Source organism: Sebastes umbrosus, chromosome 1 (genome assembly GCF_015220745.1).
Source record: "Sebastes umbrosus isolate fSebUmb1 chromosome 1, fSebUmb1.pri, whole genome shotgun sequence".
Classification (NCBI taxonomy): Eukaryota; Metazoa; Chordata; class Actinopteri; order Perciformes; family Sebastidae; genus Sebastes; species Sebastes umbrosus.
The window spans coordinates 4553141-4567055 of record NC_051269.1 but is presented as its reverse complement, the minus strand read 5'-3'; the positions used below and the strand labels follow the sequence as shown (position 1 = coordinate 4567055).

The 13915-nt window shown below is 39.0% G+C and overlaps 1 protein-coding gene across 1 annotated transcript; it reads right to left on the bottom strand.

The window, feature by feature from the left end:
* Positions 1 to 11139: 11139 nt before the first annotated feature.
* On the bottom strand, positions 11140 to 12449 carry LOC119485584 (acidic mammalian chitinase-like). Its single transcript, XM_037765268.1, has 3 exons — positions 12136 to 12449; positions 11986 to 12039; positions 11140 to 11700 (listed from the first exon to the last, which is right to left on the bottom strand). The coding sequence occupies exons 1-3, from the start codon at positions 12381 to 12383 to the stop codon at positions 11526 to 11528; spliced, it is 477 nt and encodes a 158-aa protein (XP_037621196.1). The 5' UTR covers positions 12384 to 12449; the 3' UTR covers positions 11140 to 11525.
* Between the last annotated feature and the right edge of the window lie 1466 nt (positions 12450 to 13915).

Below are 13915 nucleotides of genomic sequence, written 5' to 3'. Positions count from 1 at the left end.
AAAGAAGCATTATTTTGAAGAAAAAAATATGTATGTTACAAATATCCAACTGAGCAGAGATTGTCAACTGTGAGTGTATTGTTGCAGCACGCTTCAAGTGTCTACCCAAACTAGCCTAATGTTCCAGAATGTGTGACAACATCAAAGGACGATCACATCACATCAAAGGACGATCACATCACATCAAAGGACGATGACATCTCATCAAAGGACGATGACATCACATCAAAGGACGATCACATCACATCAAAGGACGATCACATCACATCAAAGGACGATGACATCACTGTAATACATCAAAGGATATGTATGAATATTCAAAATTACGTATGGAAAACTAAATTTAAATGTCCAGAAAAGTGGCAGTGTTGCTGTGCAGCAGTGTCTGATGTATGTTGTGAAGCTGTGTGTTGACCAATGCGAGTTGCATAAAACTGGTATTTAACTGGCATGGGAGATACAATGATCAAGTACTTCATGACAATAATTAGTTTTTAAAGTAAAAAAAAATAGAGATTAATACCAGCCATATTCTTGAAAAGAAGCATTATTTTGAAGAAAAAATATTTATGTTACAAATATCCAACTGAGTAGAGATTGTCAACTGTGAGTGTATTGTAGCAGCACGCTTCAAGTGTCTACCCAAACTAGCCTAATGTTCCAGAATGTGTGACAACATCAAAGGACGATCACATCACATCAATGGACGATGACATCACATCAAAGGACGAAGTCATCACATCAAAGGACGATGACATCACTGTAATACATAAAAGGATATGTATGAATATTCAAAATGACGTATGGAAAACTAAATTTAAATGTCCAGAAAAGTGGCAGATCGCTGTGCAGCAGTGTCTGATGTACGTTGTGAAGCTGTGTGTTGACCAATGTGAGTTGCATCCAACTGGTATTTAACTGGCATGGGAGATACAATGATCAAGTACTTCATGACAATAATTAGTTTTTAAAGTAAAAAAAATACAGATTAATACCAGCCATATTCTTGAAAAGAAGCATTATTTTGAAGAAAAAAATATTTATGTTACAAATATCCAACTGAGTAGAGATGTCAACTGTGAGTGTATTGTGGCAGCATGCTTCAGTGTCTACCCAAACTAGCCTAATGTTCCAGAATGTGTGAAAACATCAAAGGACGATGACATCACATCAAAGGACGATGACATCAGTAAAATAAAAACATATAATGAATAAAAATAAGCGACAGAATGACATTTAGTACAAGGGAAATGACTAGATGTTTTCAATTTGTATAGTTCATTTATTAATATTTTCTTTACATGATATTTTTTTGTATACTTGGGATGGTGTACATTGTGAAGCTGTGTGTTGAGCAATGCGAATTGCATCCAACTCATATTTACCTGGCATGGGAGATACAATGATCAAGTATGTTTTGATAATCATTTTTTTTTAAGTAAAAAAAAAATACAGATTAATACCAACCATATTCTTGAAAAGAAGCATTATTTTGAAGAAAAAAATATGTATGTTACAAATATCCAACTGAGTAGAGATTGTCAACTGTGAGTGTATTGTAGCAGCAGGCTTCAGGTGTCTACCCAAACTAGCCTAAAGTTCCAGAATGTGTGACAACATCAATGGACGATGACATCACATCAATGGACGATGACATCACATCAAAGGACGATGACATCACTGTAATACATAAAAGGATATGTATGAATATTCAAAATGACGTATGGAAAACTAAATTTAAATGTCCAGAAAAGTGGCAGTGTTGCTGTGCAGCAGTGTCTGGTGTACGTTGTGAAGCTGTGTGTTGAGCAATGCGAGTTGCAGCCAACTCATATTTACCTGGCATGGGAGATACAATGATCAAGTATGTTGTGACAATAATTTTTTTTTAAAGTTAAAAACAAATACAGCTTAATACCAGCCATATTCTTGAAAAGAAGCATTATTTTGAAGAAAAAAATATGTATGTTACAAATATCCAACTGAGTAGAGATTGTCAACTGTGAGTGTATTGTAGCAGCACGCTTGAAGTGTCTACCCAAACTAGCCTAATGTTCCAGAATGTGTGACAACATCAATGGACGATGACATCACATCAATGGACGATGACATCACATCAAAGGACGATAACATCACCGTAATACATAAAAGGTTATGTATGAATATTCAAAATGATGTATGGAAAACTAAATTTAAATGTCCAGAAAAGTCGCAGTGTTGCTATGCAGCAGTGTCTGGTGTACGTTGTGAAGCTGTGTGTTGAGCAATGCAAGTTGCATCCAAATCATATTTACCTGGCATGGGAGATACAATGATCAAGTATGTTATGATAATAATTTTTTTTTAAAGTTAAAAACAAATACAGATTAATACCAGCCATATTCTTGAAAAGAAGCATTATTTTGAAGAAAAAAATATGTATGTTACAAATATCCAACTGAGTAGAGATTGTCAACTGTGAGTGTATTGTAGCAGCAGGCTTCAGGTGTCTACCCAAACTAGCCTAATGTTCCAGAATGTGTGACAACATCAAAGGACGATCACATCACATCAAAGGACGATCACATCACATCAAAGGACGATGACATCTCATCAAAGGACGATGACATCACATCAAAGGACGATCACATCACATCAAAGGACGATCACATCACATCAAAGGACGATGACATCACTGTAATACATCAAAGGATATGTATGAATATTCAAAATGACGTATGGAAAACTAAATTTAAATGTCCAGAAAAGTGGCAGTGTTGCTGTGCAGCAGTGTCTGATGTATGTTGTGAAGCTGTGTGTTGACCAATGCGAGTTGCATAAAACTGGTATTTAACTGCCATGGGAGATACAATGATCAAGTACTTCATGACAATAATTAGTTTTTAAAGTAAAAAAAAATAGAGATTAATACCAGCCATATTCTTGAAAAGAAGCATTATTTTGAAGAAAAAAATATTTATGTTACAAATATCCAACTGAGTAGAGATTGTCAACTGTGAGTGTATTGTAGCAGCACGCTTCAAGTGTCTACCCAAACTAGCCTAATGTTCCAGAATGTGTGACAACATCAAAGGACGATCACATCACATCAATGGACGATGACATCACATCAAAGGACGAAGTCATCACATCAAAGGACGATGACATCACTGTAATACATAAAAGGATATGTATGAATATTCAAAATGACGTATGGAAAACTAAATTTAAATGTCCAGAAAAGTGGCAGATCGCTGTGCAGCAGTGTCTGATGTACGTTGTGAAGCTGTGTGTTGACCAATGTGAGTTGCATCCAACTGGTATTTAACTGGCATGGGAGATACAATGATCAAGTACTTCATGACAATAATTAGTTTTTAAAGTAAAAAAAAAATACAGATTAATACCAGCCATATTCTTGAAAAGAAGCATTATTTTGAAGAAAAAAATATTTATGTTACAAATATCCAACTGAGTAGAGATTGTCAACTGTGAGTGTATTGTAGCAGCACGCTTCAAGTGTCTACCCAAATTAGCCTAATGTTCCAGAATGTGTGACAACATCAAAGGACGATCACATCACATCAATGGACGATGACATCACATCAAAGGACGATGACATCAGTGTAATACATAAAAGGATATGTATGAATATTCGAAATGATGTATGGAAAACTAAATTTAAATGTCCAGAAAAGTGGCAGTGTTGCTGTGCAGCAGTGTCTGGTGTATGTTGTGAAGCTGTGTGTTGAGCAATGCTAGTTGCATCCAACACATATTTACATGGCATGGGAGATACAATGATCAAGTATTTTATGACAATCATTTTTTTTAAAGTTAAAAACAGATACAGATTAATACTTTTTAATTTGTATGTTACAAATATCCAACTGAGTAGAGATTGTCAATTGTGAGTCAAAATAGCTTTTTTGTTTGTAGTGATCTTGGAGACAGAGTCAAAGAGATATTACAATTCAACACAAAATAAGTGGAAATTTGGGGTTGTTTGAAGCACTCTAGCTTTATGTATATGCTATTTACTAACAAGACACAAAAGCTTCATAGCATTGTTGATAAAATAAGATGTTGTATTACATTTCAAAAACAAGACCATGTCCTCCAATATTGGTGTTAATATATTACAGTTTGTATAAACCGTTTGGGAGACTTCGACCCAGAACTCTAGAGAGAATGTGCATTCATAGAATAAGTGAGATATGGATTCAGATTCTGTTTTACAGAAGGAGCATATAAGAGAACAGGATCTAGTTTAGTTTGGCATTTCTCAACGACGTTCAGATAACGAGAGAACATTGGGGGGCGCTGGACGATATGTATTTTAAAGGGTCCTACATTCAAAATGCACATTTTCACAATTTGATCATTAGACTCGCTTTTACCATCCTTTTTACAATGCTTTCCCTGCTACAAAAAATAAAATAAATTAAAAAAACTGCTGCCAGCTGCACATGGTGGGGCACCAGCACGCAGAAAGTTTTCTAGCATGTAGGGAAGCCTATGCACTGCATCATGTTTTCTCAGTGTTAAGGCCACTCTAGAGAGCACTGCATCATGTTTATTCTATCATCTATCACAGACTTATTTGCCTCATTGAGCCTGATTGGCAGCTTTAAAAGGTTTTTGACAATGCTTTCTAAGTGTGGCTCCGTCTACTTCTTGAAAATGCCCACTTAAGCTATAGAGTCCAAGCATGTAGTAGACGCGTGTTTCAATAAAACTCCGTAGTCCATGTTCTTCGTTTCAACTGTTTACTGAAAATCTTTCTCAAGTCTTCAAATACAAAAAAGATAGTAACAAAATATCAAAAACATAAGCAGTGAACAAGCAAGAACAAAAGACTAGTGTTTTCTCAAGGCTCCATAGCTTCAACTGAATCATTTTATGAGCACATGCAGCACAATTTAGCTTTTACCCAATCAGAAGACGGGGCTGGCTGCAGTCATAATTGGTCCTGATTGAGCACACTGCAATGAAACTACAGAGCTACTTATCTTAAGCAAATAAAACACATCATCAATTATCCAGTTATTTCTCCATTGTACAAATGGCTCTAAAATGCCTGACAAAGATCTCTGTTAAATAGAAGCATTGCACTGTTAAACTTGCTGGGAACTTTTAATACAATTTGGATGCTTTGTTTGATTCTTGTATTTGTCGATCCAGCACCTGTTGAAGTTCTTTCGATGTGCGTACCCCGTTCAGCTTTAAATGTTGACATTCTCATACCATCTTTTCTTTCATAGTAAACCAGGAGCTTTACTCACTGCACACTTAGCAAACACAAAGCAAAATCACCTGTACTCTTCTGAAACCTGAACTTTGTCATTTTCTTTTTTTTTTAAAGACTATTAATTTTTTACAATTTTACAGAAAAAGAATAAATATACATAGGACATTGGATGGATTACAATCATAAAAATACATTACAATACAAAAACAGTGATAAAAGTGTGAATACCCAACGTGGAACTCATTCCCACAACCCTAGGAGAATAAGTTTCATGCTCTACCGACTGAGCTAACGGAGATAACCCTTAATAAATCTCTGGGTTTCTCTTTTGGCTTTCCAAAATCAGGTTTGTGAAGACGGATGGGGTCATGTTAAGGATGGCTCCACTGCGTCATCGAGCCATGATTTCAGCCCACGCCTAAAAAATCCTGAACACAAAACTGCTGAAAAACAGTTTAGCGGTCTAACTCCACAATCCAGTACTACAATGTTCACAGCCTTTTCACGTTTCAGTAATTATTTTCCAACATTTATAACGTGTTTAGAAACAAATCTCAGAATTTCCTTTACACGTCCTTTAACGACAGGAATAGAGTGGCTGTTACGAAGCTGACTATAACTGAATTCTTTGACGGTATAATTGTGACTCCGCTGCTGTGTTGCGTTCCCACGGTGTGGCACTTTGTGACGTACGTCTTCCTCTGCACACATCTGTAGAATGTCTTTGGATTGTCTGATGTTACATACAGTCCGTCAGCTCTGCGTGTGCAGAAGCTGCTGACAGGATACATGACGGTGATGTTCTGGAAGCAGCTGTTGTCTGGTTTTGCTGTGGTGGTGGTGGTGCTGCTGACTGTGGTGAATGGCTCCTGTGTGGGTTGTGTGCTGTCAGAAAGAAAGGAAGAGGTCGTGGGGAGAGGTTCCGTTGGAGCTGTTTCCTGTGTTGTCCAGTCTAGGAGAAAGATATTGAACAGCATTGAAATCAATCACAACTGTAATGTTTAACACCGATGGATGTCATTTTACAGGGGAATCACCACCAATTTGACACATGAAATTGAGTTTACGCATCATGAGCTGTAGTTGCTCAACGTGTGAAAACAGTTGTTTAATCTCTGTCTGTGGCTCTGGAGAAGCTTTGTCTGAGAAAATATGACTTGACAAAAACAAAACAAAAATTCGCAAGAAGAGAAGGTCTAATGAAAAGATGGTATTTGTTGCATGGGGAATGTAGGATCCAGTGTTTTTGGAACTTGGCCCATACTATGGACTACAAGTCTGGATGTCTCCACCACTGCTGCTTTGATTTTTATCATTCTTTTGTTCACCTTTAAGACTTCCAACCTTATAGAAGTGCAATACTAAACTGCTAGACTCCCCCTTTACAGTAAGTAGTGATGCTACATGAGGTTTCTTCCTTGCCCCAAACTATTCGAGGATCTATTGACCCCCGACGTGCCTGGGCGTTCCCTTAGATCAGTGGATGCAGCTTTGCTGGTTGTTCCCAGATCTCGGCTTGCGGTTAAAGCCCCCAGACTGTGGAACACTCTGCCTATTGAAATCAGACTTGCTACTTCTTTTAAATCCCTTCTTAAAACTTTTTTTTATAGGAAATATAGAAATATTATTATTATTCATATGACAAAATAGGTTAGAGGCAAAGTATTAACACTGTTGGTCTGTCTGTCTGTTGTCGTTGTTTGAACTGTTAACGCTGTTAGCACCGTCGCCATGCTGAGAGCCGTGTGGAGGCAATAGATATGCTGTGAATTTCATCCCACTGCGAATTTTATTGTTTGATGTTGTTTGTTTTAAGTCGGCTGCTTGTTCTTTTATGTGAAACTTTTTATGCCGCCATCTTGGCCAGGACTCCTTCAAAAATGAGATTTTGAATCTCAATGGGAAATATGCCTGGATAAATCAAGGTTAGATAAGTAAAAAAGAAATAATGGACATACAGCACATCAAAAAATTAAAAGAGGCCCAGCTAATGGAACAGTAATATCAGTTCTGATTATTTTTAGTGTTTTCAGGAGGAGCTTCTCTTGTCAAAGCCGAAAGGAAAATATACATTTATGTATGTTTTAAAGATAGAAAAATGCAACAGAATCTTGACTACACATTAATCATAATATTAATTATATATATTTTTTCCAATAGCTTTTGTAGGACGCTACAGGATCCTTTAGGACCCCCAAAGGGGTCGTGAGATGAATCTGAGAGGTAACACGGTGATTAATGGGATAGGAGAGAATTAAAAACATGGACCTGTAAGCCACTGCCTCTCAAAATGTCTGCATGGAGTAAAGAAAGTGTAAGACGCTGTAGCCTCACCTTCACTGAGTTTGCGTTTCAGATGTGATATCAGTGGATATTTGCCTTGTTCACAGAACTGTCCAGAGAAGTCATCCATATCCAGCGTCCACACGGCAGCTCCTCCCAGCTGCATGCTCTTCAGATAGTCCACCTGTAAGACAATCAGAAGCAACACAAGTACACCTCTCATGTAGAAATATCTGCTCTTTCCCACCACAAAGTCACACACTGTACCTTGGCATCATAGCTCCTCTGGTTATCGAAGCCGACCCACTGGTTGCCTTTCACCGCGTAAGGAACTTTCTGACCGTCGATCCACTCGACTGACGTGCCTTTCAAGAAGGAGCAGGTCTGGGAAAGAAACATCACAGTATGATGATGTTGGTCACAGCTGAAAGGAAAGTGTTGTTCATGCTGATGAAGCTGGAGTAGTACTAGTAGTACTTGTAGCAGTAGTGGTAGTAGAGGATGTAGTTGATGTGGTAGCAGGAGTAGTAATGGTCTCACTAATACTAGAAGAGCTGCAGTACAACAGAATTAGTAGTGGTAGTTAGAAGGCCCCATGCAGGGACATGACGTGGACACAGTTTGAACCGCAGGTTACATGATGTCCTCAGGACCATAAAGACATCTCGGTACGCATAATAAATGACGCAAAAACTGATACAAGAATTTTCTTTGAATGACCAGTATTTTAAACATCAGGTCTGATATGCTGAGTATCTACAAGCCTCCAAGAGTTGAATCATGCTATTATTTTCAGAAAAGGCACTAAAGCTCATTTTTCATAATGTGTAATGTGCGCTCTTTTCATGAGATTTCTTTTCCCTTTTGCTGGGATTAATGTTGGGGTTAACGCAAGCAGTGGAAAATATGTCAACATCACAGACTGCAGAGAAATACGCACGTAATATCTACTTGAATGACATCGCTGACAACTTTCTGAATTAAAGGGTAACTTCGGTATTTTTCAACCCGGACCCTATACAGGCTTTCACAAGCCATAGTCTGTTTGGCTTGTCTGAATCAGAATGAAATTAATACTTTTGGTTTGGTTTCTATTTAGTCTGGTTTGGTTTCACAGTGCACAAATCAAAGCAGTCCAAATCAAAAACGTAATTTGCTGAGGGGGTGTGTATCTTTTTTTGTTTCGATAGCTGCCACTTCTATGCAGGGAATCATGGACTTTGAAATATTGCTGTCGAAGTTTTTTCACTCTGACTCGGCACTGATCTACTGTGTCACAATTCCCTTCTCCTCCAGTTTCTCTCAAATGACTTTATACTGTAAACGTCACTATATTTGTGGACTTTATTTAGCATATCCTGTGTGCTCTCCCAGATGTCAAGCAAACATTGGACTTCTGTAGAAGTCAGTGCTCTCCAACTCATGTTAACATGTTGTTACCTGTGTCCATCTCAACAAATGCCCGCTTGTTTTGGTCCACACCAAAGTGCGATTACTGCCTTCATATGCCGGTAAACATTTTAATTAAATGTTTAAAATGAGCAAACTCGTCTGGACAGCTGGGACAAAATGGTTAGTTATTTGATGCTATAAAAATGAGATGAGACGTCATGATTGACAGCTTTGTATTGTAATAGCCAAATATTCAAGTAAGGACAACTGAGGCTCATCCAGTTTATTCTATTATTCATCAAGTGAAGATTGACCAAAAGTTTTCCACATCATTAACCCTCCAAACATACCCCTCTTTTCTTAATCATTTTAAATTCAAACTGAGACCATCGCACCTGTGAAAAGACTGGAGCAATGTGTATGTCAATGTGCTGGTGTTACCTCATAGTGAGACCAGAGACCAATCTGCTGGGTGTAGGGCCCCGGGCTGGCCGGGCCGCTGATCAGGGCTCCCAGGCCCGTTGCTGTGGTGGAGAGCGTGAAGGAACGAGCATGAACGGGAAATCCCAGCAACAACTTCCCTGCTGGGGCTCCTCGCTCCATCCAGTACCGCATCACATAATCCTGACAGGAAAGAAGAGGAAGAGTTGTTAATGATGTGAGGGATTTATATCAAACCATTTAGCCTCCTAAAAGCCTAGATCTAAAAAAAAAAAAGAAAAAAAAGATGGCTGCTCTAGAGACAGTTATGTTTAGACTGTTTGCTTCAAACATTAAAAATCTGCCTCTACAAAAATACTCATCAAAAAGAAAGAAAGAAAAAAAATTGCAAGAGGAGCTGCTTCCTCTGTATGTATAAACGGCTCATTTTAAGGTAACGAAAACATGACTTATTTTCTTTTATTAATATTATATTCCGTTTCTGCCCATAGATCCCCCTCAATGCTACACACTGCTCCTTTAAATAAAATGGGTGATTTACTATGTTAGCTTTGTTTTCAGAGTAGAGTGGGCTGTGGTGGGCCGTCACTCCATCTTGACCATCGTGGAGGTTGAAAGTCTTAACACTGATGAAGTCCAGGTACCTAAACACACACACACACACACACACACACACACACACACACACACACACACACAAATACAACATAGAATGAGGCGGCATTTAAGCATAATGTGATCATGAAATGACAAAAGCATTCAGATTGGAGCTGACATAAATCTAAGTCTTACTTTGACATCTCAGAGAGTTCATATCCTGTGTCAGTAACATCTGTTTGTGCTGCCACGGCTGCAGAGAGCATCAGTTGTGTTTCACTGACTCCTTGACTCTCAGCTTCATAGGCCTCTGACATTTCCTAGAAATCGATAGAAATTCATTTGCACTTTAGTCAGTGGTCCGAAATGTACACCAGAACAACAAAAATCACACTATATTTTATGTTAGAAACCTCTTTCCCAATCTACCAGGCAGCTTTTAGCTCAGTCCAGTCACCAACATGCGGAGACTTGAAATTGTAAGATAACCCGTCACACTGAACACCATATGTGATGTAACTGTTCAATGTGTGGCAATCAGTTTAAACTGATTGAAATGTCTGCGCTGCATTAAAGGGACTGTTTGTAACCTTTTACACGTATAAATCAATGCGTGTGGCTACGCTGTTCAGACTCAGACTCCAACACAATCTACACGGAAGCACCAAAACCGATAAGTTATATCTAGCGAAGCCCGTCTGTTAAATAGTGTTAACTCTTCCTGCTTCAGCCCCCCGACCGCGGTCAGAGGACACAGAGGAGACCGTAGCTTTGGTCTCCAGGGCCGGAGTCTCCGATGTAGTCGGCTCCTCTGCTACTCTGCCTGCTTGCCTTCACTCACACACCGCGCTCGTTCTCACTCGCTCCCCCTCTCACGTGCATGCGCGCACACTCCACACTGCAGAATAGTTAGTTTAGCTCTGAGAATATCTAGTGAATGTACAGTGGAAGTTTGTGCAGGAATAACTGCTGCAGCTCCTCCAGATCAACAGAGGTTTCCCGTGTCTTGTGAAGTGACGGGGCTCCGCAGAGAGAAACGTTATCGTCTCTGACCAAAACTCCGGTGTCTCCCCTGTTCCCTCCGGCCACGATCGGGAGGCTGAGGCAGGAAAAGCCAACACTAGGATCAGCATTGATTCATGGAGAGACCTTGGTCTGGTCAGCTAACATTACTGCCAAGCAGCTGAAATATAGAGTGATATTGTGCTTTTAGCTGACGTGTGTCTCCTCACTGTTTTGAGCGAGCTCGTTCATGTCTATGTAGAGCGAGCACAAGCGCGAGCAACAGGACGCTGAGAGCAGTGCACTCGTACCTTACTGGTAATAATAAAAACAATTTGCAATATCCTGATGTGCTGACTGATGTAAGCAATGTGTTTGTTGTTACATGTATTTTTATGTACTGCTCTGAAAGAAAGAAAAAGAGACAAAAATAAATGGAAGAAAAGAAAGAATTAACTCGCGGTTGTAAGTTAAAATGAAAAAAAAATACAAGAAAAAACCTAGACCTAGACCTAGAAAACCTTAAAGTAGAACACGAATTGAATAAATATAGATTTTAGAGGAGAAAGTGTCCAGTCAGTCAGTGTACCTTGCAGAGCAGAGTGAACCTGTGCTTGTCCTCTGGAGGACTTCCAGCAGATCCGAGGAACTCCCAGTCCAGATCCAGACCATCAAATCCATGAGTCCTCAGGAATTTGGTAGTAGACTGAATGAAAGTCTGACGGTTGGCTGGTGAGGATACCATGATGGAGAACCTGCAGTAGATGATAAGGAAGATGTTTGTTCTCTAAAACGGCAGTTTACTATTACTCCTGTAATTCATGCAAGTAATGTGTACTTACAAAGATCTAATGTAAATTCCTAACGTTACCTACACTGGCATAAGAAGGCAATAGTCTGTCTAAATACTGTAGCCTACTGAAGAATAGTCATTCTTCACAGCCAAACAATCAACTTCAGTCAAATCAAAGTGTTCCTCTGCAGCCGTTCATGCTTTCTGCCAGCAGATGGAGGAGTTCTACAACAGAGAATCAACTCACTGAGATCCATCGTCCTCCTCTCTGACTGACAGTAAAGTCTTCAGCTTGGGGTTTCTGTTCAGGCACACACAAAAGAAAATGACATTACATTTTAAAATCCTAATGTTCATTGCAGGTATACATAATATCCATTTACCGATCAATCATTACCTGTTCTTGAGCTCAGCGAATGATCTGTAGAGGCTTTTCTCATTCCACTCATACTCGCTGATCTCATTAGCGTGGTTGATGATGGCGAAGGCGTAAACCAGGTGGGTACAGAGGAAGGGGTCCATGTTTTCTGGCAGGAATTTCCCCACACCAGTTCTGTACCGCGACCAGTTGGTGAAATAACATACCAGTTTGGCTGTGGTTGCTGGATCAAGACGAAAAAGAAATAATAAAAAAAAAAAAAACATTGGCTTTGCAAACAAATTTAATTATAACACTCCTGTTCCTGTTCTTAAAATATGTTGCTTACCAGTCTGAATGAGGAGCTGCAGAGCCACTGTAAGAGGCACAACTCGTGTTATTACAGTTGAATGAACTGCCATATTTTGACAAAAATAATACAGTAAAATTATAGAAATATAGGAACAACATTTGGGATTTCTCACCAATTATACTCGCCATCCCTGCGTTCATCTCAGCTGTGTGTGTTCTCCTCCTATCGTTTGGCATCCTACACTGCGGAACAGAGACCGAAAAGTAGAAAATGTATGCAGGGTGTAACGTCACTCCAGTCTCACATATCATATTGCTACTGTATGAGTCACATGTTATGGTATTCAAGCACCAAATACCTTTACCAAACACACCTGAAAGTATACACCTACGACTTACATAATGATGGGTATAATGTCTGATGAATTAGTCATAACACTTTAGTGTATTGCAGGTAAAAGTGGCATGAAAAAAAAGTAAATTATCAGTGTGTAACTTTTTATTTAGATTGGTTTGAATATGACATTTATCACAGCTATCTCCCTTAAATGAATACTTCACCCACAAAATGTGTATATCAGTTACTCAGCGCGTGTTGAATTCTTGAAGAAAACCTTTTTCTCGCATACCTCCATGGTGAACGAAGATTCAAAAAACGAAGAAAAGTCTTGATAATTTGCTAAAACCTTACCATTTAAAACACTTCAGACTAGTAGTGCGCCTGCGTAAGCGTGAGACTGGTTATGCGGAAGTGTTTTAAATTAAGGTTTAAGAGAAGATACCTGTGTTTGGAAAAGTAGTGAGCATACAACTGGATAAATGAGACTTAGATTATAGTGCACGAGGTGTGTGAATGTTTTGACATTACTTCAACTCATCAAGACTTCTCTCCGTTTTTCACCTTGGAGGCATGTGAGAAAAACAAAGTCTTATTCAAGAACTCAAGGAAACACTAGGTGAGTAATTGATATACAAATGGTAATTTTCTGAGTGAAGTATCCTGCAGCAGGAAAGACGTGGTCGGGACACTGATATTCTTTCTACAATTTAGAGTGACCCACTTCCTAAAGCATTTTTAACATGAAACTCCTGTTTGAAACTCAACTCCAAATCATCCCTGCATCTTCTAATATCCATCGGTGTAACGATGATCTGTTGTTGCTTGTGGTGCTTGACAGACACGGACTGGCAAGACAAAGGACACATTGAGCTTTTACCTCGAGGCTAAGGTTACTGGATGAACAGAGCGAAGGATGCACAGAAAGAGTTGCGGTTTGACGATTTCAGTGTCCTTTGTTTTGAAATAGAAAATTGTTGATTGAATTTTGAATGAAACCTATGCCATATCAAACTTCTCTGTCTCTGCATCCTTTATTACAAAAGGACAAAGGACAATTTAAATCTTCTGTGATGATGTCATCCTGAGGTGTTTGAGTGACACCCGAGCAGCTGCAGTCTGGGATTCAGCTTTCTCTTAAAATGAATGTATTGTGGAGATGAGCTTTGG

What these genes read in the sequence shown, in the direction of transcription:
- LOC119485584 (XM_037765268.1), bottom strand. Translation starts at nt 12,383, where the DNA reads ATGTTTTTTTTTTTTTTATTATTTCTTTTTCGTCTTGATCCAGCAACC. An exon ending in TTCGCTGAGCTCAAGAACAG is followed by an intron (nt 12,040 to 12,135) that starts GTAATGATTGAT and finishes GTGCCTGAACAG; the next exon opens with AAACCCCAAGCTGAAGACTT. An exon ending in GAGGAGGACGATGGATCTCA is followed by an intron (nt 11,701 to 11,985) that starts GTGAGTTGATTC and finishes CATCTACTGCAG; the next exon opens with GTTCTCCATCATGGTATCCT.